Source organism: Tachyglossus aculeatus, chromosome 2 (assembly GCF_015852505.1).
Source record: "Tachyglossus aculeatus isolate mTacAcu1 chromosome 2, mTacAcu1.pri, whole genome shotgun sequence".
NCBI classification, from domain to species: Eukaryota; Metazoa; Chordata; class Mammalia; order Monotremata; family Tachyglossidae; genus Tachyglossus; species Tachyglossus aculeatus.
In genome coordinates this window covers 164,349,773-164,375,953 of record NC_052067.1, presented here as the reverse complement: position 1 = coordinate 164,375,953, position 26,181 = coordinate 164,349,773, and the positions used below count along the sequence as shown (strand labels likewise).

The 26,181-nt window shown below is 44.5% G+C and overlaps 1 protein-coding gene across 1 annotated transcript in view; it reads right to left on the bottom strand.

The window, feature by feature from the left end:
• TM7SF3 (transmembrane 7 superfamily member 3) overlaps positions 1-10,444 on the bottom strand; it is an 81,111-nt gene extending 70,667 nt beyond the window's left edge. Inside the window, exon 1 of the mRNA XM_038765318.1 lies at positions 10,378-10,444. Within this exon, the coding sequence (XP_038621246.1) occupies positions 10,378-10,444 (67 nt within the window). The remainder of the gene's footprint in view (positions 1-10,377) is intronic.
• Between the last annotated feature and the right edge of the window lie 15,737 nt (positions 10,445-26,181).

Here is a 26,181-nt window from a genome sequence, read left to right as displayed (position 1 = left end):
AATAAATGCCATCATTATTATTATTATTATTATTATTGCTTACAGATGGAAAGAGCCAATGGTGGCTCTGGACCGAAGCGTACTTTTCAAGTGCTTAGTACGGAGCTCTGCACACAGTAAGCGCTTAATAAATGCTATCATTATTATTATTATTATTGTTTACAGATGGAAAGAGCCAGTGGTGGCTCTGGACCGAAGCGTACTTTTCAGGTGCTTAGTACAGAGCTCTGCACACAGTAAGCGCTTAATAAACCCCATCATTATTATTATTATTATTGTTTACAGATGGAAAGAGCCAGTGGTGGCTGTGGACCAAAGCGTACTTTCCAAGTGCCTAGTACAGAGCTCTACACACAGTAAGCACTTAATAAACCCCATCATTATTATTATTATTATTGTTTACAGATGGAAAGAGCCAATGGTGGCTCTGGACCGAAGCGTACTTTCCAAGTGCTTAGTACGGAGCTCTGCACACAGTAAGCGCTTAATAAATGCCATCATTATTATTATTGTTTACAGATGGAAAGAGCCAATGGTGGCTCTGGACCGAAGCGTACTTTCCAAGTGCTTAGTACGGAGCTCTGCACACAGTAAGCGCTTAATAAATGCCATCATTATTATTATTGTTTACAGATGGAAAGAGCCAATGGTGGCTCTGGACCGAAGCGTACTTTTCAAGTGCTTAGTACAGAGCTCTGCACACAGTAAGCGCTTAATAAATGCCATCATTATTATTATTATTATTATTATTGTTTACAGATGGAAAGAGACAATGGTGGCTGTGGACTGAAGCGTACTTTCCAAGTGCTTAGTACAGAGCTCTGCACACTGTAAGCGCTTAATAAACGCCATTATCATTATTATTATTATTATTATTATTGTTTACAGATGGAAAGAGCCAAAGGTGGCTCTGGACCGAAGCGTACTTTTCAAGTGCTTAGTACGGAGCTCTGCACACAGTAAGCGCTTAATAAATGCCATCATTATTATTATTATTATTATTATTGTTTACAGATGGAAAGAGCCAATGGTGGCTGTGGTGATTGATTGTGATAATAATAATGGTATTTGTTAAGCACTTACTTTCTCACTTTCCTTGCTGCCCGGATTATCTTTGTACAGAAAGGCTCTGGGCATGACACTCCCCTCCTCAAAGATCTCCAGTGGCTACCAATTAATCTGCGCATCAGGCAGAAACTCCTCACCCTGGGCTTCCAGGCTGTCCATCCCCTCGCCCCCTCCTACCTCACCTCCCTTTTCTCCTTCTCCATCCCAGCCCGCGTCCTCCGCTCCTCCGCCGCTAATCTCCTCACCGTTAGGCCTCGTTCTCGCCCGTCCCGCCGTCGACCCCCGGCCCACGTCCTCCCCCTGGCCCGGAATTCCCTCCCTCCGCAAATCCGCCAAACTAGCTCTCTTCCTCCCTTCAAATCCCTACTGAGAGCTCACCTCCTCCAGGAGGCCTTCCCACACTGAGCCCCCCGCCCCGTTATCCTCTGCTCCCCATCGTCCCAACTCCCTCCCTCTGCTCTACCCCCTTCCCCGCCCTACAGCACTTGTGTTACCTATTTGTTATTCTATTTATTAATCAATCAATCAATCAATCGTACTTCTTGAGCGCTTACTGTGTCCAGAGCACTGTACTAAGTGCTTGGGAAGTACAAGTTGGCAACATACAGTCCCTACCCAACAGTGAGCTCACAGTCTAGAAAATAATAATCAATCAATCGCATTTATTGAGTGCTTACTGTGTGCTGAGCACTGTACTAAGCGCTTGGGAAGAACATATAGACAGTCCCTACCCAACAGTGGGCTCACAGTCTAGAAGGGGGAGACAGAGGACAAATAATGATGGCACTTATTAAGCGCTTACTATGTGCAAAGCACTGTTCTAAGCATCGGGGAGTTTACAAGGTGATGATGTTGTCCCACAGGGGGCTCACAGACTTCATCCCCATTTTACACATGAGGGAACTGAGGCCCAGAGAAGTGAAGTGACTTGCCCAAAGTCACCCAGCTGACAAGTGGCGGAGGCGGGATTTGAACCCATGACCTCTGAATCCAAAGCCCGGGCTCTTTCCACTGAGCCACGCTGCTTCTAATGATGTACATATATATCTGTAATTCTATTTATCTATTTTGATGCTACTGATGTCTGCTTGTTTTGTTGTCTGTCTCCCCCCTTCTAGACTGTGAGCCATGGAAAGAGGCCGGGCTTTGGAGTCCGAGGTCATGGGTTTGAATCCCGGCTCCACCACATGTCTGCTGTGTGACCTTGGGCAAGTCACTTAACTTCTCCGAGCCTCAGTTACCTCATCTGTAAAATGGGGATGAAGACTGTGAGCCCCACGTGGGACAACCTGATCACTTTGTATCCCCCCAAGCGCTTAGAACAGTGCTTTGCACATAGTAAGCGCTTAACAAATGCCAACATTATTATTATTATTATTATTATTATTATTATTATTATTATTATTATCATTATGTTAGAGAAGCAGCGTGGCTCAGTGGAAAAGAGCCCGGGCTTTGGAGTCAGAGGTCACAGGTTCAAATCCCGCCTCCGCCAGTTGTCAGCTGGGTGACTTTGGGCAAGTCACTTCACTTCTCTGGGCCTCAGTTCCCTCATCTGTAAAATGGGGGTTAAGACTGCAAGCCCCCCATGGGACAACCTGATCACCCTGAAACCTCCCCAGCGCTTAGAACAGTGCTTTGCACATAGTAAGCGCTTAATAAATGCCATCAATCAATCAATCGTATTTATTGAGCGCTTACTGTGTGCAGAGCACTGTACTAAGTGCTTGAAAATGAATTAAAGGGTGCTGTGTATAATAAAATAATAATGATGGTATTTGTGAAGCGCTTACTATGTGCCAAGCAGAGAAGCAGTGTGGCTCAGTGGAAAGAGCATCGGCTTTGGAGTCAGAGGTCATGGGTTCGAGTCCCGGCTCCGCCACATGCCTGCTGTGTGACCTCGGGCAAGTCACTTCACTTCTCGGCGCCTCAGTTACCTCATCTGTAAAATGGGGATGATGACTGCAAGCCCCACGTGGGCCAACCTGATCACCCTGTATCCCCCCCAGTGCTTAGAACAGTGCTTTGCACATAGTAAGCGCTTAATAAATGCCATCAATCAATCAATCGTATTTATTGAGCACTTACTGTGTGCAGAGCACTGTACTAAGCGCTTGAAAATAAATTAAAGGGTGCTGTGCGTAATAAAATAATAATGATGGTATTTGTTAAGCGCTTACTATGTGCCAAGCAATGTCCTAAGCGCTGGGGGAGATGCACGGTAATCAAGTTGTGCCATGTGGGGCTCACGCATCATCATCATCATCATCATCATCATCACCATCATCATCATCTGTTGCTGAATTGCACTTTCCAAGCCCTTGGCACAGTGCTCTGCACACAGTAAGCGCTCAATAAATATGACTGACTGAATGAATGAATGAATACAAGGCAATCAGGTTGTCCCACGTGGGGCTCACAGTCTCAATCCCCATTTTCCAGATGAGGGAACTGAGGCCCAGAGAAGTGAAGTGACTTGCCCGAGGTCCCACAGCAGACAAGTGGCGAAGCCGGAATTAGAACCCACAACCTCTCACTCTCAAGCCCGGGGTTTTTCTACTAAGCCACGCTGCTTCTCTCAAGCCCTTAGTCAATCAATCAATCGTATTTATTGAGCGCTTACTATGTGCAGAGCACTGTACTAAGCGCTTGGGAAGTACAAATTGGCAACATATAGAGACAGTCCCTACCCAACAGTGGGCTCACAGTCTAGTCCAGTGGTCTGCACCCAATTAGTATTAATAATAATAATCATATCTGTTAAGCACTTACTACTCGCCAGGCACTGTACTGAGCTCTGGGGTGGATACAAGCAAATCAGGCCGGACACATGTGAGGGTCATAGTCTTAATCCCCATTTTACAGACGAGGGAACTGAGGCCCAGAGAAGTGAAGTGACTTGCCCAAGGCCACACGGCAGAAGAGGAAGGGCCGGGATTAGAAGCCATGATCTTCCGACTCCGAGACCCATGCTCTCTGGCTCGGGGGAAAGAGCCCAGGCTTTGGAGTCACAGGTCATGGGTTCAAATCCCGGCTCTGCCACTTGTCAGCTGTGTGACCTTGGGCAAGTCACCTCACTTCTCTGGGCCTCGGTTCCCTCAACTGTAAAATGGGAATTAAGACTGTGAGCCCCACGTGGGACAACCTGATCACCTTATAACCTCTCCAGCACTTAGAACAGCGCTTTGCACATAGTAAGCGCTTAATAAATGCCATTATTATTATTATTGTTATTATTATCCATTAGGCCAAGCTGTTTCTCTTGAGTGTTTCTCTTAAGTGTTGAATCAATAGTCCTGATTGATTGTATTGTTCTCTCCCAAGCACTAAGTCCACAGCTCTGCACATAGTAAGCATTCAATAACAATCAATCAATCAATCAATCAATCGCATTTATTGAGCGCTTACTATGTGCACAGCACTGTACTAAGCGCTTGGGAAGTACAAATTGGCAACACATAGGGACGGTCCCTACCCAACAGTGGGCTCACAGTCTAAAATAACAGCGTGGCTCAGTGGAGAGCCCAGGTTTGGGAGTCAGAGGTTGTGGATTCTAATCCCGGTTCCACCACTTGTATGATGTGTCCCCATCCCCCCCGGCCTTACCTCCTTCCCCTCCCCACAGCACCTGTATATATGTTTGTACGGATTTATTACTCTATTTATTTATTTGTACATATTTATTCCATTCATTTTATTCTGTTAATATGTTTTGTTTTGTTGTCTGTCTCCCCCCCTTCTAGACTGTGAGCCCGCTGGTGGGTAGGGACTGTCTCTATATGTTGCCGACTTGGACTTCCCAAGCGCTTAGTACAGTGCTCTGCACACAGTAAGCGCTCAATAAATACGATTGAGCGAATGAATGAATGAAAGTCACTTAACTTCTCTGGGCCTCAGTTCCCTCATCTGTAAAATGGGGATTGAGACTCTGAGCCCCACGTGGGACAGCCTGATTACCTTGTATCTCCCCTACTGCTTTTAAGTGCTTAACAAATACAATAATAATAACACCGATTACAAATACAATAATAATAACACCGATTGAATGACTGTTTGAATGACTGAATGACTGCTGCCAACTTGTACTTCCCAAGCGCTTAGTACAGTGCTCTGCACACAGTAAGCGCTCAATAAGTACGACTGAATGAATAAATGACTGGAGGAGGCAAGAGAAACAGGTCTCCACGACATCCCATCCCCTTTTTTCGGGTGAGATACCAAAGGAAGCAGCGTGGCCTGGTGGATGGAGCACAGGCTTCGGAGTCAGAAGGACCTGGGTTCTAATCTGCATCCATCACTTGTCTGCTGTGTGACCTTGGGCAAGCCATTTCCCTAAGCGCTTAGTACAGTGTTCTGCACACAGTAAGCGCTCAATAAATACGATTGATTGGAGAAGCAGCTTGGCTCGGTGGAAAGAGCCCGGGCTTTGAAGTCAGAGGTCATGGGTTCAAATCCCGGCTCTGCCCCTTGTCAGTTGTGTGACTTTGGGCAAGTCACTTCACTTCCCTGGGCCTCAGTTACCTCATCTGGAAAATGGGGATAAAGACTGTGAGCCCCCCGTGGGACAACCTGATCGCCTTGTAACCTCCCCAGCGCTTAGAACAGTGCTTGGCACATAGTAAGCGCTTAACAAATGCCATCATCATTATTATTATTATTATTATTATTATTATTATTCTCTGGGCATCAATTACCTCATCCTACAATGGGGATTAAGACCGCGAGCCCCAGAAAAGCAGTGTGGCCTAGTGGATGGAGCCGAGGCCTCGGAGTTAGAAGTTCCTGGGCTCTAAACCTGGCTCCACCACTTCTTTGCTGTGTGACCTTGGGGAAGGCACTTAACCTCTCTGGACCTCAGTTACCTCAACTGTAAAAAGCGGATTAATAATAATAATGGCATTTATTAAGCGCTTACTATGTGCAAAGCACTGTTCTAAGCGCTGGGGAGGTTACAAGGTGGTCAGGTTGTCCCACGGGGGGCTCACAGTCTTAATTCCCATTTGACAGATGAGGTAACTGAGGCCCAGAGAAGTTAAGTGACTTGCCCAAAGTCACGCAGCTGACAATTGGCAGAGCCAGGATTTGAACCCATAACCTCTGACTCCGAAGCCCGGGCTCTTTTCACTGAGCCACGCTGAAGACTGTGAGACCCATGTGGGACAGGGACTGTGTCCAACCTGATTAATGTGTATTTACCCCAGTGCTTAGAACAGTGCTTGGCACGCAGTAAGTGCTTAACAAATACCATCATTATTATTATTATTATTATTATTTCTATTATGGGAGACAGGGACTGTGTCTAACCCAATTACCTCTTATGTACCCCAGCGCTTAGTAGAGTGCCTGGCACATAGTAGGCATTTAAATACCACAATTACGTACATATTTATTACTCTATTTTACTTGTACATATTTATTCTGTTTATTTTATTTGGTTTATATGTTCTGTTTTGTTGTCTGTCTCCCCCTTCTACACTGTGAGCCCGCTGTTGGGTAGGGACCGTCTCTAACTGTTGCCAACTTGTACTTCCCAAGCGCTTAGTACAGTGCTCTGCACACAGTAAACGCTCAATAAATACGACTGAATGAACGAATGTATATGTTTGTACATATTTATTACTCTATTTTACTTGTACATATTTATTCTGTTTATTTTATTTGGTTTATATGTTCTGTTTCGTTGTCTGTCTCCCCCTTCTACACTGTGAGCCCACTGTTGGGTAGGGACCGTCTCTAGATGTTGCCAACTTGTACTTCCCAAGCGCTTAGCACAGTGCTCTGCACACAGTAAACGCTCAATAAATACGACTGTATGAACGAATGTATATGTACATATTTCTCTATTTTACCTGTACATACTTATTCTATTTATTTGGTTTATATGTTCTGTTTTGTTGTTTGTCTCCCCCTTCTAGACTGTGAGCCCGCTGTTGGATAGGGACCGTTCCTATATGTTGCCAACTTGTACTTCCCAAGCGCTTAGTCCAGTGCTCTGCACACAGTAAGCGCTCAATAAATACAATTGAATGAATGAATGAACAGAAAAGGATCTAGAAGATTTGCCATGAAGAGCCTGGAAAAAAAAACATGCTAGAACAGTGCTTGGCACATAGTAAGCGCTTAATAAATGCCATTATTATTATTATTATTATTATTATTCTGACTCCCAAGCCCTCACTCTATCCACTAGGCCACACTGCTTCTCTCGTAGCCCCCCTTTGTTTTGGTTTTGTTTATTGTTTTAATGGCATTTGTGGAGTGCTTACTATATAACAGGTACTTCCCAAGCGCTTAGTACAGTGCTCTGCACACAGTTAAGCGCTACGATTTATTTATTTTATTTGTGCATATGTATTCTATTTATTTTATTTTGTTAATCTGTTTTGTTTTGTTGTCTGTCTCCCCCTTCTAGACTGTGAGCCCGCTGTTGGGTAGGGACCGTCCCTATATCAATCAATCAATCGTATTTATTGAGCGCTTACTGTGTGCAGAGCACTGTACTAAGCGCTTGGGAAGTGCAAATTGGCAACATATAGAGACAGTCCCTACCCAACAGTGGGCTCACAGTCCAGAAGGGGCTCATACATGTTGCCAACTTGTACTTCCCAAGCGCTTAGTCCAGTGCTCTGCACACAGTAAGCGCTCAATAAATACAACCGAATGAATGAATGAATAGAAAAGGATCTGGAAGATTTGCTGTGAAGAGCCTGGAAAAAAAAAATCATGAAATGTGCTTATGTAACTATTGCCGCAAAAATTACAAACGGTCACTTCCGCGGTGTCACTAAGCGCTTAGTCCAGTGCTCTGCACACAGTAAGCGCTCAATAAATACGACTGATTGATTGATTGATTGTTTCCGGGGACGGTGTGTGGATCCAAAAGCAGGACAGTGATAAAACGGGATAGAAAGAGGATTGACTCTTTTGAAATGTGGTGTTGGCGAAGGCTTTTGCGAATACCCTGGACCGTCCCCAAAAAACAAACAATTGGGTTTTGGAGCAAATTAAATTACGGCGGTCCTTGGAAGATCAAATAACATCTTAGATTAGCAAAATCTGGACACATGATCAGGAGGACAGATTCTCTGGAGAAGACGCTAAAGCTAGGAAAGCAGCGTGGCTCAGTGGAAATAGCGCGGGCTTTGGAGTCAGAGGTCATGGGTTCGAATCCCGGCCCCGCCACCTGTCAGCTGTGTGACTTTGGGCAAGTCGCTTCACTTCTCTGGGCCTCAGTTCCCTCATCTAGAAAACGGGGATTAAAAACTGTGAGCCCCCCCGTGGGACAACCTGATCACCTTGTAACCTCCCCAGCGCTTAGAACAGTGCTTTGCACATAGTAAGCGCTTAATAAGTGCCATCATCATCATCATCATCAATCGTATTTCTTGAGCGCTTATTGTGTGCAGAGCACTGTACTAAGCGCTTGGGAAGTACAAATTGGCAACATATAGAGACAGTCCCTACCCAACAGTGGGCTCACAGTCTAAAAATCATCATCATCATTAGGAAAGGTCCAGGGGAAAAAGTGGAAGAGGCAGACGGGCAGCTAGATCATCATCATCATCATCATCAATCGTATTTATTGAGCGCTTACTGTGTGCAGAGCACTGTACTAAGCGCTTGGGAAGTCCAAGTTGGCAACATATAGAGACAGTCCCTACCCAACAGTGGGCTCACAGTCTAGAAGGGGGAGACAGAGAACAAAACAAAACATATTAACAGAATGAAATAAATAGAATAGCTATAAAATAAAATAAATAGCTAGATGGTTAAAAACCATAACAGCGATAACAGAAGAACCGTTAGCAACGCTACGGATCATGGCAGAAGGGAAGACGTTCTGAAGAAAATACATCCATAGTGTGGCTCAGTGGCAAGAGCCCGGGCTTTGGAGTCAGAGGTCGTGGGTTCAAATCCCGGCTCCGCCACTTGTCAGCTGTGTGACTTTGGGCAAGTCGCTTCACTTCTCGGTGCCTCAGTTCCCTCATCTGTAAAATGGGGATGAAGACTGGGAGCCCCGCCTGGGACAGGGACGGTGTCCAACATTTCCTTGTCTCCACCCTAGTGCTTAGTACAGTGTCTGACATGTAATAAGCACTTAAACACCACTATTATTATTAATATTATTAAGAGTACCCACCCTCCCCCAGAAACCTCAAGTAATACGCAGTCAATCAATCAATCAATCGTATTTGTTGAGCGCTTACTGTGTGCAGAGCACTGTACTAAGCGCTTAGGAAGTACAAGTTGGCAACATCTAGAGACAGTCCCTACCCAGCAGTGGGCTCACAGTCTAAAAGGGGGAGAGTCAAGTCATGAACTTGAGATATGCCAAATGAAAGCTCCACACCATGAAAGTCCCCTACTTCAAAACCAGTCACTGATCGTGACTCAGTGGAAATCAATCAATCAATCAATCAATCAATCGTATTTATTGAGCGCTTACTGTGTGTAGAGCACTGTACTAAGCGCTTGGGAAGTCCAAGTTGGCAACAGATAGAGACAGTCCCTACCCAACAGTGGGTTCACAGTCTAGAAAGAGCCTGGGCTTGCGAGTCAGAGGTCGTGGATTCGAATCCCGACTCTGAAGCTTGTCAGCTGTGTGACTTTGGGCAAGTCACTTCACTTCTCTGGGCCTCGGTTACCTCAGCTGTAAAATGGGGATGAAGACTGTGAGCCCCACGTGGGACAACCTGATCACCTTCTATCCCCCCAGGGCTTAGAACAGTGCTTGGCACATAGTAAGCGCTTAACAAATGCCATCATTATTATTAGAGAAGCAGCTCGGCTCAGTGGAAAGAGCACCGGCTTTGGAGTCAGAGGTCAGGGGTTCAAATCCCGGCCCTGCCGATTACCGGCTGTGTGACTTTGGGCAAGTCACTTCACCTCTCTGGGCCTCAGTTCCCTCAGCTGGAAAATGGGGATGAAGACTGGGAGCCCCCCGTGGGACAACCTCATCACCTTGTAACCTCCTCAGTGCTTAGAACGGTGCTTTGCACATCATCATTATCATCAATCGTATTTACTGAGCGCTTACTGTGTGCAGAGCACTGTACTAAGCGCTTGGGAAGTACAAATTGGCAACATATAGAGACAGTCCCTACCCAACAGTGGGCTCACAGTAAGCGCTTAATAAATGCCATTATTACTATTATCATTATCATTATCATTATTATTATTATTATTATTATTATTATTATTACCCTAGTCTGAGCAGACAAGGATGCTACAAGGGTTCTCTAAAAGCCACCGATTTTCAGACCTGCCCAGCAGGAAATTGCAAGACGGTTGTGGGAAGACGGGCTTTACAAAGAGGAGAAAACTTTCCTTGGTTTTCTATCTCGCCAATCCGCAGAATTCCCGTCTTCCTCTCCATCCGAACTGCTAGCCCACGGGCTTAAGCACTTGCCTCATCCCGCCTCCATTATTGCATTATCTTAGACCGTAACCCCGCTGTTGGGTAGGGACCGTCTCTATACGTTGCCAACTTGTCCTTCCCAAGCGCTCAGTACAGTGCTCTGCACACGGTAAGCGCTCAATAAATAAGACTGAATGAATGAAGCTGCCTCCTAGCTGGCCTCACTGCCTCCAGCCTCTCCCCTCTCCAGTCCTGCTTCACTCTGCTGCCGGGATCGTTTGCCCACAAAGGATATTTTGTACTCATCATCAATCGCATTTATTGAGCGCTTACTATGTGCAGAGCACTGTGCTAAGCGCTTGGGAAGTACAAATTGGCAACATATAGAGACAGTCCCACTGTACTCGCCTCTGCACTCTGCAGAACTTCCGACGGTTGCCCAGCCACGTCGACATGACGATGATGATGGCATTTGTTCATTCATTCATTCATTCAATCGTATTTATTGAGCGCTTACTATGTGCAAAGCACTGTTCTAAGTGCTGGAGAGGTAACAAGGTGATCAGGTTGTCCCACGGGGGGGTGGTTAAACAGTTTTAATCTCCATAATAATAACAATAATAATGGTACTTGTTAGGCGCTTAGAGGAGCAGCGTGGCTCAGTGGAAAGAGCCCGGGCTTTGGAGTCAGAGGTCAGGGGTTCGAATCCCAGCTCCACCACAAGTCTGCTGTGTGACCTTGGGCAAGTCACTTCACTTCTCTGAGCCTCAGTGACCTCATCTGTAAAAATGGGGATTAAGACTGTGAGCCCCACGTGGGACAACTTGATCACATTGTATCCCCCCCAGCGTTTAGATCAGTGCTTTGCACACAGTAAGCGCTTAACAAATGCCATCATTATTATTATTATTATTATTACTATGTGCGAAGCACTGTTCTAAGTGCTGGGGGGATACAACGTAATTAGGTTGTCCCACTTGGGGCTCACAGTCTTGTTCCCCATTTTACAGATGAGGCAACTGAGGCCCAGAGAAGTGAAGTGACTTGCCCAAAGTCACACAGCTGACAGTCGGCAGGGCCGCATTTGAACTCATGACCTCTGAATCCAAAGCCCGGGCTCTTTCCACTGAGCTACGCTACATCCATCGGAAACTCCTCACCATCGGGTTTAAGGCACTCCATAATAATAATAATAATGGTGGCATTTGTTAAACACTTACTATGTGCAAAGCACTGTTCTAAGCGCTGGGGAGGTTACAAGATGATCAAGTTGTCCCACGGGGGGCTCACAGTCTTCATCCCCATTTTACAGACGAGGGAACCGAGGCACAGAGAAGTTAAGTGACTCGAACCCATGATAATAATAATAATAATAATGACATTTATTAAGCGCTTACTATGTGCAAAGCACTGTTCTAAGCGCTGGGGAGGTTACAAGATGATCAGGTTGTCCCACGGGGGGCTCACAGTCTTAATCTCCATTTGACAGATGAGGGAACTGAGGCACAGAGAAGTTAAGTGACTCGAACCCATGATAATAATAATAATAATAATAATAATGACATTTATTAAGCACTTACTATGTGCAAAGCACTGTTCTAAGCACTGGGGGGAATATAAGGTGATCAGGTTGTCCCACGGGGGGCTCACAATCTTAATCCCCATTTTACAGATGAGGTAACTGAGGCACAGAGAAATTAAGTGACTCGCCCAAAGCTGACACTTGGCAGAGCCGGAATTCGAACCAGGACCTCTGAATCCAAAGCCCGGGCTCTTTCCACTGAGCCACGCTGCAGCTCTCTCCCCATGGCTCAGTGGAAAAAGCCAGGTCTAGGGAGTCAGAGGTCATGGGTTCGCATCCCGGCTCCGCCACTTGTCAGCTGTGTGACCTTGGGCAAGTCCCTTAAATTCTGTGCCTCAGTTCCCTCATCTGTAAAATGGGGCTTGAGACTGTGAGCCCCCCGTGGGATAATCTGATTACCTTGTATCTGCCCCCCAGCGCTTAGAACAGTGCTCAGCATGTAGTAAGCGCTATTACTCTATTTATTTATTACTCTATTTATTTTACTTGTACATATCTATTCTATTTATTTTATTTTGTTAATATGTTTGGTTTGGTTCTCTGTCTCCCCCTTCTAGACGGTGAGCCCACTGTTGGGTAGGGACCGTCTCTATATGTTGCCAACTTGTACTTCCCAAGCGCTTAGTACAGTGCTCTGCACACAGTAAGCGCTCAATAAATACGATTGAACGAACTGAAGGCAAATCTCCTCCAAGAGGCCTTCCCTGACTAAGCCCTCCTTTCCTCTTCTCCCACTCCCTTCTGCAGAACCCTGACTTTTTCCCTTTATTCACCCTCTTTCCAGCCCCACAGCCCTTGTGTACATATCTGTAATTTTATTTATATTAATGCCTGCCTCCCCCTCTAATAATAATAATAATGACCTTTATTAAGCGCTTACTATGTGCAAAGCACTGTTCTAAGCGCTGGGGAGATTACAAGGTGATCAGGTTGTCTCACGGTGGGCTCGCAGTCTTAATCCCCATTTTCCAGATGAGGTAGCTGAGGCACAGAGAAGTGAAGTGACTTGCCCAGAGTCACACAGCTGGGAATTGGCGGAGCCGGGATTTGAACCCATGACCTCTGACTCCAAAGCCCGGGCTCTTTCCACTGAGCCACTCTGCTTCTCTAGGCTATAAGCACATTTTGAGCAGGGAATGTGCCTGTTACGATGTCGTATTGGACTCTCACCAGTGAATAGTAAACGCCCCTGGACACAATACATGCTCAATAAAAAAATAACATAAAATAACAGTGGCACTTGTTAAGCACTTACCGTGTGCCAAGCACTGTTCTCAGCACTGGGGTAATAATAATAATAATGGCATTTATTAAGCGCTTACTATGTGCAAAGCACTGTTCTAAGTGCGGGGGAGGTTACAAGCTGATCAGGTTGTCCCACAGTCTTAATCCCCATTTTACAGTTGAGGTAACTGAGGCCCAGAGAAGCGAAGTGACTTGCCCAAGGTCACACAGCTGACAAGTGGCGGAGCCGGGATTTGAACCCATGACCTCTGACTCCCAAGCCCGGGCTCTTTCCACTGAGCCACGGTAGATACAAGTTAATCAGGTTGGACACAGTCTCCGTCCCAAATGGGGCTCACGGTGTTAATCCCCATTTTTCGGATGAGGGAACTAAGGCACAGAGAGGTGACGTGACTTGCCCAAAGTCACACAGCAGACAGGTGGCAGAACCGGGATTAGAACCCACGACCTCCGACTCCCAAGCCTGGGCTCTTTCCACTAAGCCACACTGCTTCTCAAACAACCCACTATGGGTAAACCTCAGGGGCATAAACCACTTCATTCAATCGTATTCATTGAGCGCTTACTGTGTGCAGAGCACTGTACTAAGCGCTTGGGAAGTACAATTTGGCAACATACAGAGACGGTCCCTCCCCAACAACAGGCTCACAGTCAGTGCTTCCCCACAGCACCTGTATATATGTATATATCATCATCATCATCATCAATCGTATTTATTGAGCGCTTACTATGTGCAGAGCACTGTACTAAGCGCTTGGGAAGTACAAATTGGCAACATATAGAGACAGTCCCTACCCAACAGTGGGCTCACAGTCTAAAAGGGGGAGACAGAGAATAAAACCAAACATACTAACAAAGTAAAATACGTTTGTATATATGCTTGTACATATTTATTACTCTATTTATTTGTTTATTTTACTTGTACATATCTAGTCTATTTATTTTGTTAGTATGTTTGGTTTTGTTCTCTGTCTCCCCCTTTTTGACTGTGAGCCCGCTGTTGGGTAGGGACCGTCTCTCTATGTTGCCAACTTGGACTTCCCAAGCGCTTAGTACAGTGCTCTGCACCCAGTAAGCGCTCAATAAATCATCAATCGTATTTACTGAGCGCTTACTGTGTGCAGAGCACTGTACTAAGCGCTTAAATACGATTGATTGATTGATTGATTGATAGAAGCGATTCCTAAGCTAATAAGCAATAAGTTCGCTGGTCAGCGTGGTACCCCACTTCCAACTGCTGCTGTAGGGAGAGTGGGGAAGAGCAAAGGGAGCAAGGGCAATCAATCAATCAATCAATCGCATTTATTGAGCGCTTACTTTGTGCAGAGCACTGTACTAAGCGCTTGGGAAGTACAAATTGGCAACATCTAGAGACGGTCCCTACCCAACAGTGGGCTCACAGTCTAAAAGCGGGAGAAAGAGAACAAAACCAAACATACCAACAAAATAAAATAAATAGGATAGAAATGTACAAGTAAAATAAATAAATAAATAAATAAATAGAGTAATAAATATGTGCAACCATATATACATATATACAGGTGCTGTGGGGAAGGGAAGGAGGTAAGATGGGGGGAGGGAGAGGGGGACGAGGGGGAGAGGAAGGAAGGGGCTCAGTCTGGGAAGGCCTCCTGGAGGAGGTGAGCTCTCAGCAGGGCCTTGAAGGGCACATAGTAAGCACTTAACAAATACCATCATTATTATCATTATTAAATAACACTATTGTTATTAAGAATGTGAACCCTATGCGGGAGAGAATCTGGGTCCAACCTGCTCAGCTGGTGCCCACCCCGGTGCTTAGAACAGCGCTTGGCACACAGTAAGTGCTTAACAAATACCACAATTATTATTATTATTATTATTATTAAGAATGTGAGCCCCATGCGGGACAGGGTCTGGGTCCAGCCTGTTGAGCTTGCGTCCACCCCGGCGCTTAGAACAGTGCCTGGCGCGTAGTAAGCACTTAACAAATGCCATATAAGAAGAAGCCTCAGTTCTTGTGGCCCCGGTGCAATTCTTTCATTCGATCGTATTTATTGAGCGCTTACTGTGCGCAGAGCACTGTACTAAGCGCTCGGAAAGTACAGTTTGGCAACATATAGAGACGGTCCCTATCCAACAACGGGCTCACAGTCTAGAAGGGGGGAGACAGACAACAAAACAAAGCAATTGACAGGCATCAATAGCAACAATATAAAAAAATAGAATTATAGCTACATCACATCATTAATAAGATATAGAGAATAATAAATATGTACAGATATACACAAGTGCGGTGGAGCAGAGGGAGGGAGTGGGGGTGATGGGGAGGAGGAGCAAAGTAGGGACCCTCTCTATATGTTGCCAACTTGTACTTCCCAAGCGCTTAGTACAGTGCTCTGCACACAGTAAGCGCTCAATAAATACGATTGAATGAATGAATGAATGACTGAAAGGTGGGGGCTCAATCTGGCCAGGCCTCCTACAAGGAGACAGGCATCAGTAGGAATCAACAGAATTATAGACCTATACACGGAAAAATAAGCAACCAGGCAACAAGAGAAATCAATAGAATTAGAGATATATATGCAGCAAAACAAAAGTCAACAGGCATCAATGGAAATCAATAGAATTATAGATATATAGATATATATGCAGCAAAAGAAGTCAACGGACATCAACAGACCTTAATAGAATTAGAGATAAATATACACAGGCATCAACAGAAATCAATAGAATTATATATACAGCTAAGGAAGTCGACGGCATCAATAGAAATCAGTAGAATTATAGACAGAGAGATCTATACACATTAAAGGAGGTCGACAGGCATCAACAGAAATCAACAGAATTATATATACAGCTAAGGAAGTCGACGGCATCAATAGAAATCAGTAGAATTATAGCTGTAGAGAGAGATCTATACACATTAAAGGAAGTCGACAGGCATCAACAGAAATCAAAAGAATTATATATACAGCTAAAGAAGTCGACGGGCATTAACAGAAATCAGTAGAATTATAGATCTAGAGAGAGATCTATACACATTAAAGGAAGTCGACAGGCATCAACATTACTATTATTATTATCAACAGAAATCAACAGAATTATATATACAGCTAAAGAAGTCGACGGGCATCAATAGAAATCAGTAGAATTATAAATATATAGAGAGAGCTAAACAGTAAAGGAAGTCGACAGGCATCAATAGAAATCAGTAGAATTATATATCTAGCGAGAGATCTATACACATTAAAGGAAGTCGATAGGCATCAATAAAAATCAATAGAATTATATATACAGCTAAAGAAGTCGACGGGCATCAATAGAAATCAGTAGAATTATAGATAGAGAGATCTATACACATTAAAGGAAGTTGACAGGCATCAACAGAAATCAACAGAATTATATATACAGCTAAAGAAGTAGACAAGTATCAGTAGGAATCAGTAGAATTATAGAGATAGAGAGTGATCTATACACATTAAAGGAAGTTGACAAGCATCAATAGAAATCAAGAGAATTATATATACAGCTAAAGTCGACGGGCATCAATAGAAATCAGTAGAATTATAGATATAGAGTGATCTATACACATTAAAGGAAGTTGACAAGCATCAATAGAAATCAATAGAATTATATATACAGCTAAAGTCGACGGGCATCAATAGAAATCAGTAGAATTATAGATGTAGAGAGAGAGATCTATACACATTAAAGGAAGTCGACAGGCATCAGCATTATTATTATTATTATCAACAGAAATCAATAGAATTATATATATACAGCTAAAGAAGTCGACGGGCATCAATAGAAATCAGTAGAATTATAGATGTAGAGAGAGAGATCTATACACATTAAAGGAAGTCGACAGGCATCAGCATTATTATTATTATTATCAACAGAAATCAATAGAATTATATATATATACAGCTAAAGAAGTCGATGGGCATCAACAGAAATCAGTAGAATTACAGATAGAGAGAGAGAGCTAAACACAGTAAAGGAAGTCGACTGGCATCAATAGAATTACAGATCTAGAGAGAGATCTATACACATTGAAGTCGACAGGCATCAACATTATTATTATTATCAACAGAAATCAATAGAATTATATATACAGCTAAAGAAGTCGACGGGCATCAATAGAAATCAGTAGAATTATAGCTATAGAGAGAGATCTATACACATTAAAGGAAGTCGACAGGCGTCAACAGAAATCAATAGAATTATATATACAGCTAAAGAAGTCGACGAGTATCAATAGGAATCAGCAGAATTATAGATATAGAGAGAGATCTATACACATTAAAGGAAGTCGACAGGCATCAATAGAAATCAATAGAATTATATATATGGCTAAAGAAGTCGACGGGCATCAATAGAAATCAGTAGAATTATAGCTAGAGAGAGAGAGAGATCTATACACATTAAAGGAAGTCGACAGGCATCAATAGAAATCAATAGAATTATATATATGGCTAAAGAAGTCGACAGGCATCAATAGAAATCAGTAGAATTATAGCTAGAGAGAGAGAGAGATATCTATACACATTAAAGGAAGTCCACAGGCATCAACATTGTTATTATTATTATTATCAACAGAAATCAATAGAGTTATATATACAGTTAAAGAAGTCGACGGGCATCAATAGAAATCAGTAGAATTATAGCTATAGAGATCTATACACATTAAAGGAGTTCGACAGGCGTCAACAGAAATCAATAGAATTATATATACAGCTAAAGAAGTCGACGAGTATCAATAGGAATCAGCAGAATTATAGATATAGAGAGAGATCTATACACATTAAAGGAAGTCGACAGGCATCAATAGAAATCAATAGAATTATATATATGGCTAAAGAAGTCGACGGGCATCAATAGAAATCAGTAGAATTATAGCTAGAGAGAGAGAGAGATCTATACACATTAAAGGAAGTCGACAGGCATCAATAGAAATCAATAGAATTATATATATGGCTAAAGAAGTCGACAGGCATCAATAGAAATCAGTAGAATTATAGCTAGAGAGAGAGAGAGATATCTATACACATTAAAGGAAGTCCACAGGCATCAACATTGTTATTATTATTATTATCAACAGAAATCAATAGAGTTATATATACAGTTAAAGAAGTCGACGGGCATCAATAGAAATCAGTAGAATTATAGCTATAGAGATCTATACACATTAAAGGAGTTCGACAGGCGTCAACAGAAATCAATAGAATTATATATACAGCTAAAGAAGTCGACGAGTATCAATAGGAATCAGCAGAATTATAGATATAGAGAGAGATCTATACACATTAAAGGAAGTCGACAGGCATCAATAGAAATCAATAGAATTATATATATGGCTAAAGAAGTCGACGGGCATCAATAGAAATCAGTAGAATTATAGCTAGAGAGAGAGAGAGATCTATACACATTAAAGGAAGTCGACAGGCATCAATAGAAATCAATAGAATTATATATATGGCTAAAGAAGTCGACAGGCATCAATAGAAATCAGTAGAATTATAGCTAGAGAGAGAGAGAGATATCTATACACATTAAAGGAAGTCCACAGGCATCAACATTGTTATTATTATTATTATCAACAGAAATCAATAGAGTTATATATACAGTTAAAGAAGTCGACGGGCATCAATAGAAATCAGTAGAATTATAGCTATAGAGATCTATACACATTAAAGGAGTTCGACAGGCGTCAACAGAAATCAATAGAATTATATATACAGCTAAAGAAGTCGACGAGTATCAATAGGAATCAGCAGAATTATAGATATAGAGAGAGATCTATACACATTAAAGGAAGTCGACAGGCATCAATAGAAATCAATAGAATTATATATATGGCTAAAGAAGTCGATGGGCATCAATAGAAATCAGTAGAATTACAGCTAGAGAGAGAGAGAGATCTATACACATTAAAGGAAGTCCACAGGCATCAACATTGTTATTATTATTATTATCAACAGAAATCAATAGAGTTATATATACAGTTAAAGAAGTCGACGGGCATCAATAGAAATCAGTAGAATTATAGCTATAGAGATCTATACACATTAAAGGAGTTCGACAGGCGTCAACAGAAATCAATAGAATTATATATACAGCTAAAGAAGTCGACGAGTATCAATAGGAATCAGCAGAATTATAGATATAGAGAGAGATCTATACACATTAAAGGAAGTCGACAGGCATCAATAGAAATCAATAGAATTATATATATGGCTAAAGAAGTCGACGGGCATCAATAGAAATCAGTAGAATTATAGCTAGAGAGAGAGAGAGATCTATACACATTAAAGGAAGTCGACAGGCATCAATAGAAATCAATAGAATTATATATATGGCTAAAGAAGTCGACAGGCATCAATAGAAATCAGTAGAATTATAGCTAGAGAGAGAGAGAGATATCTATACACATTAAAGGAAGTCCACAGGCATCAACATTGTTATTATTATTATTATCAACAGAAATCAATAGAGTTATATATACAGTTAAAGAAGTCGACGGGCATCAATAGAAATCAGTAGAATTATAGCTATAGAGATCTATACACATTAAAGGAGTTCGACAGGCGTCAACAGAAATCAATAGAATTATATATACAGCTAAAGAAGTCGACGAGTATCAATAGGAATCAGCAGAATTATAGATATAGAGAGAGATCTATACACATTAAAGGAAGTCGACAGGCATCAATAGAAATCAATAGAATTATATATATGGCTAAAGAAGTCGATGGGCATCAATAGAAATCAGTAGAATTACAGCTAGAGAGAGAGAGAGATCTATACACATTAAAGGAAGTCCACAGGCATCAACATTGTTATTATTATTATTATCAACAGAAATCAATAGAGTTATATATACAGTTAAAGAAGTCGACGGGCATCAATAGAAATCAGTAGAATTATAGCTATAGAGATCTATACACATTAAAGGAGTTTGACAGGCGTCAACAGAAATCAATAGAATTATATATACAGCTAAAGAAGTCGACGAGTATCAATAGGAATCAGCAGAATTATAGATATAGAGAGAGATCTATACACATTAAAGGAAGTCGACAGGCATCAATAGAAATCAATAGAATTATATATATGGCTAAAGAAGTCGACGGGCATCAATAGAAATCAGTAGAATTATAGCTAGAGAGAGAGAGATCTATACACATTAAAGGAAGTCCACAGGCATCAACATTGTTATTATTATTATTATCAACAGAAATCAATAGAGTTATATATACAGCTAAAGAAGTCGACGGGCATCAATAGAAATCAGTAGAATTATAGCTATAGAGAGAGATCTATACACATTAAAGGAAGTCGACAGGCATCTATAGAAATCAATAGAATTATAGATAGATCTATACACATTAAAGAAAGTCGACAGGCCTCAATAAAAAAATCAATAGAATTAGAGATAATAATCAATCAATCAATCGTATTTATTGAGCGTTTACTGTGTGCAGAGCATTGTACTAAGCGCTTGGGAAGTAATAATGATAATCCTAATGATGGTACTGGCTAAACGTTGACTACATCAGCGCTCAGAACAGTGCTTTGCACATAGTAAGCGCTTAATAACAGCGTGGCTCAGTGGAAAGAGCCCGGGCTTCGGAGTCAGAGGTCACGGGTTCGAATCCCGACTTCACCACATGCCTCCTGTGTGACCTTGGGCGAGCCACTTCACTTCTCTGGGCCTCAGTTCCCCCATCTGTAAAATGGGGATTAAGACTGGGAGCCCCACGTGGGACAACTTGATCAATCAATCGTATTTACTGAGCGCTGACTGTGTGCAGAGCACTGTACTAAGCGCTTGGGAAGTACAACTTGATCACCTCGTACTCACTTGATCAATCAATCGCATTTATTGAGCGCTGACTGTGTGCAGAGCACCGTACTAAGCGCTTGGGAAGCACAGCTTGATCACCTTGTACTCCCCCCCAGCGCTTAGAACAGTGCTCTGCACATAGAAAGCGCTTAACAAATGCCATTATTATTATTATTCCCTCATCATCATTATTATTATTTATTATTATTACGTGCCCAACACTGTACTGGGCGCTGGGGTGGAGAGACACACGCCGAGCAAAACGGGTGGAGGGGCATCAGTAGAAATCAATCAATCAATCAATCAATCAATCAATCGTGTTTATTGAGCGCTTACTGTGTGCAGAGCACTGGACTAAGCGCTTGGTATGGAAAGCGAGCCAGAGCCAGAGAGGAGAGCGAGTGCTGGGTCAGATGCCGGGGGGTGGCTGGGGGTCAGGGGTCAGGGGTCAGGGGTCAGGGTGCCCGGCCTTACCATTGCTGGGGTTGTGTTGGGAGGAGAGGGAGAGGCCCGGGCCCAGGCCCACCCCCACCCCCGCCCCCACCGCCACCGCCAAGGCCACCAGCTGCTCCATGGCCTGCGGGCACAGCGGGCACAGGATGGCGGCCAGCCCTCTGGGCCCGCCCGGCTCCGGAGGCGGCACCCTCCTCCTCCTCCTGCTCTTTTCCTCCTCCTCCTGCTCCTCCTCCTGCTCCCCGCAGCTTCCCTTTCCGGCGCCCACCAGGCCCCGCCCAGGCCCTGCCAGGCCCGCAGCGCCTTCTGCCTCCCCCTCTAACCCCCTGTTCCTCCCTGCTCCCTCTTCTCCTCCCTCTCCCTCTTCTCCTCCCTCTCCTTCCCCTTCTCCCTCTTCTCCTCCCTCTCCTTCCCCTCTCCCCCTTCTCCTTCTTTTCTCCCTCTCCTTCCCCTTCTCCCTCTTCTCCTCCCTCTCCTTCCCCTCTCCCCCTTCTCCTTCTTTTCTCCCTCTCCTTCCCCTTCTCCCTCTTCTCCTCCCTCTCCTTCCCCTCTCCCCCTTCTCCTTCTTTTCTCCCTCTCCTTCCCCTTCTCCCTCTTCTCCTCCCTCTCCTTCCCCTCTCCCCCTTCTCCTTCTTTTCTCCCTCTCCTTCCCCTTCTCCCTCTTCTCCTCCCTCTCCTTCCCCTCTCCCCCTTCTCCGTCTTTTCTCCCTCTCCTTCCCCTTCTCCCTCTTCTCCTCCCTCTCCTTCCCCTCTCCCCCTTCTCCTTCTTTTCTCCCTCTCCTTCCCCTTCTCCCTCTTCTCCTCCCTCTCCTTCCCCTCTCCCCCTTCTCCTTCTTTTCTCCCTCTCCTTCCCCTTCTCCCTCTTCTCCTCCCTCTCCTTCCCCTCTCCCCCTTCTCCGTCTTTTCTCCCTCTCCTTCCCCTTCTCCCTCTCCTTCCCCTGCTCCCTCTCCTTCTCCTTCTCTTCTCCTTCCCCTTCTCCCTCTCCTTTTCCTTCCCTTCTTTCTTCTTCTCCTCCCCTTCGCTCTTCCTTCTCCCCCTCCTCCCCTTCTCCTTCTCCCTCTACTCCCCCTCTCCCTCTCTTCCCCTTCTCCCTCTCCTTCCCCTCCCCCCTCTTTTTCCTTCCCTTCTCCTTCCCCTTCTTCTCCTCCCCTTCCCCTCCCCTTCCTCCTTCTCCCTCTGCTCCCCCTCCTCCTTCTCCCTCTCCCCCTACTCCCTCACCTTCTCCCTCTCCTTCTCCTCCCCTTCTCCTCTCCCTCTCCTTTTCCTTCCCTTCTCCTTACCCTTCTCCTCCCCTTCCCCTACCCTTCTCCTCCCCCCTCCTTCTCCTCCCCTTCTCCTTCTCCCTCTCCTCTTCTCCTTCCCTTCTTCACCTCCTCTTCTTATTCCTCTCCTCCTCCCCCTCTCCTTCCCCTTCTCCTTCACCTCCTCTCCTTCTCTTCCCCTTTTCCCTCTCCTTCTCCTTCACCTCTTCTTCTTCCTCTCCTCCCCCTCTCGTTCTCCTTCTCCTTCTCCTTCTCCTTCACCTCCTCCCCTTCTCCTTCTCCCTCTCCTCCTCCCCTTCTCCTTCTCCCTCTGCTTCTCCTTCTCTTCCCCTTCTTGTCCTCCCTCTCCTTCTGCTTTCCTTCTCCTCCCCATCCTCCTCCCCTTCGCCTTCTCCTCCTTTCATTCAATCATATTTATTGAGCACTTAGTGTGTGCAGAGCACTGTACTAAGCACTTGGGAAGTACAAGTCGTCAACATCTAGAGACGGTCCCTACCCAACAACGGGCTCACAGTCTAGAAGGGGGAGACCCTCTCCTTCCCTTTCCCCTTCCCCTTCTCCCCACCTCCTCCTCCCTCTCTTTCTCCTCCTTCCCTTCTTCTCCCTCTCCTACTCCTTCCATTCATTCATTCATTCATTCAATGGTATTTATTGAGCACTTACTGTGTGCAGAGCACCGTACTAAGTGCTTGGAAAGCACAATTCAGCAATAGAGACAATCCCTGCCCACAACAGGCTCAGAGTCTAGAAGACTTAAGACTTCCCTTCTCCTTCTTCTCCTCCCTGTCCTTCTCCTCCCCTCTGGCACATGGGTGATGCGCCCCGCCACCCCCGTATGCCGACCCCCTGCCCCGGCCTCTCCTTTCCATTGCTGTCCCACACGCGGTGTGATTTTGGAAGCTGCAGTCCTTGCCCAGGCCAAGTCTCTCCCCTGTTGGGTAGGGACCGTCTCTATATGTTGCCAACTTGGACTTCCCAAGCGCTTAGTACAGTGCTCAGCACACAGTAAGCGCTCAATAAATACGATTGAATGAATCCACCCTCCTCTCCCACCTCCCTCACTTCACACCTCTAACAGCGACCCGCTCTCTGGCCCTCACTTTCTGCTTCTAGCCTGGGAGCCCGTGGTTGGGTAGGGACCGTCTCTATCTGTTGCTGACTTGTACTTCCCAAGCGCTTAGTACAGTGCTCTGCACATGGTAAGCGCTCAATAAGTACGATTGAATGAATGAATAGAAGATCTGACTCCTCTTCTAGACTGTGAGCCCACTGTTGGGTAGGGACTGTCTCTATATGTTGCCAACTTGTACTTCCCAAGCGCTTAGTCCAGTGCTCTGCACACAGTAAGCGCTCAATAAATACGATTGATTGATTGATTGATTGCCCTCAAGGGGCATACAATCTAGCGGGACCTTTATTTGGGGATGATGATGGTATTTGTTAAGCGCTTACTATGTGCTAAACACTGTTCTAAGCGCTGGGGGAGATGCAAGGTGATCAGGTCATCCCGGGTGGGACTCGCAGTCTTAATCCCCATTTTCCAGATGAGGGAACTGAGGCCCAAAGAAGTGACTTGCCCAATGTCACACAGCTGACAAATCAATCAATCAATCAATCAATGGTACTTATTGAGCACTTACTGTGTGCAGAGCACTGTGCTGAGCGCTTGGGAAGTACAAGATGGCAACATATAGAGACGGTCCCTACCCAACGGCGGGCTCACAGTCTAGAAGGGGGAGACAGAGAACAAAACCAAACATACTAACAAAATAAAATAAATAGAATAGATATGTACAAGTAAAATAAATTAATGGAGTAATATGTACAAACATATACAGATATATATATATAAATACATATATATAAAAGAAAAAAAATCTCCCCTGCTCCTCTGAAGTCCCTTTCTCTTCCAGCCCCTTCAACTTGGACTTCCCAAGCGCTTAGCACAGTGCTCTGCACACTGTAAGCGCTCAATAAATACATACATATTTATTACTCTATTTATTTTACTTGAACATATCTATCCTATTTATTTTGTTAGTATGTTTGGTTTTGTTCTCTTTCTCCCGCTTTTAGACTGTGAGCCCACTGTTGGGTAGGGACTGTCTCTATGTGTTGCCAATTTGTACTTCCCAAGCGCTTAGTACAGTGCTCTGCACACAGTAAGCGCTCAATAAATACGATTGATTGATTGATTGATTGATTTTAGACTGTGAGCCCACTGTTGGGTAGGGACTGTCTCTATGTGTTGCCAATTTGTACTTCCCAAGCGCTTAGTCCAGTGCTCTGCACATAGTAAGCGCTCAATAAATACGATTGATGATGATGAGGATGATAAATACGATTGAATGAATGAATATGTTGCCAACTTGTACTTCCCAAGCGCTTAGCACAGTGCTCTGCACACTGTAATGGCAGAGCCGGGATTAGAACTCATGGCCTCCGACTCCGAAGCCCGGGCCCTTTCCACTAAGCCAGGCTGAACGTTTTGCTTATGAATTCTGTGAGGAGGCGTTTTCCTCATAACGTGAACTGGAGCTTCCCCCAGCCACCTCAGGCGGTGAGGTTCATTCATTCATTCGGTGGTATTTATTGGGCGCTTACAGTGTGCAGAGCACTGGACTAAGCGCTTGGGAAGTCCAAGTTGGCAACATCTAGAGACGGTCCCTGCCCACCGGCGGGCTCACAGTCTAGAAGGGGGAGACAGACAACGAAACAAAACATATTAACAAAATAAAATAAATAGAATAAATATGTACAAATAAAATCAATCAATCAATCGTATTTATTGAGCGCTTACCGTGTGCAGAGCACTGGACTAAGCGCTTGGGAAGTCGAAGTTGGCAACATCTAGAGACGCTCCCTATTCGTTCACAGGGAATGCTGCTGAGAAGCAGCGTGGCTCAGTGGAAACAGCCCGGGCTCTGGAGTCAGAGGTCATGGGTTCAAATCCCGGCTCCGCCACTTAGCTGTGTGACTTTGGGCAAGTCACTTCACTTCTCTGGGCCTCAGTGACCTCATCTGGAAAATGGGGATGAAGACTGTGAGCCCCCCGTGGGACAACCTGATCGCCTTGTCACCTCCCCAGCGCTTAGAACGGTGCTTTGCACCTAGTAAGCGCTTAATAAATGCCATCATAATAATTATTAATAATAATTCATTCAATCGTATTTATTGAGCGCTTGCTGTGTGCAGAGCACTGGACTAAGCGCTTGGGAAGTCCAAGTTGGCAACATCTAGAGACGCTCCCTATTCGTTCACAGGGAATGCTGCTGAGAAGCAGCGTGGCTCCGTGGAAAGAGCCCGGGCTCTGGAGTCAGAGGTCATGGGTTCAAATCCCGGCTCCGCCACTTAGCTGTGTGACTTTGGGCAAGTCACTTC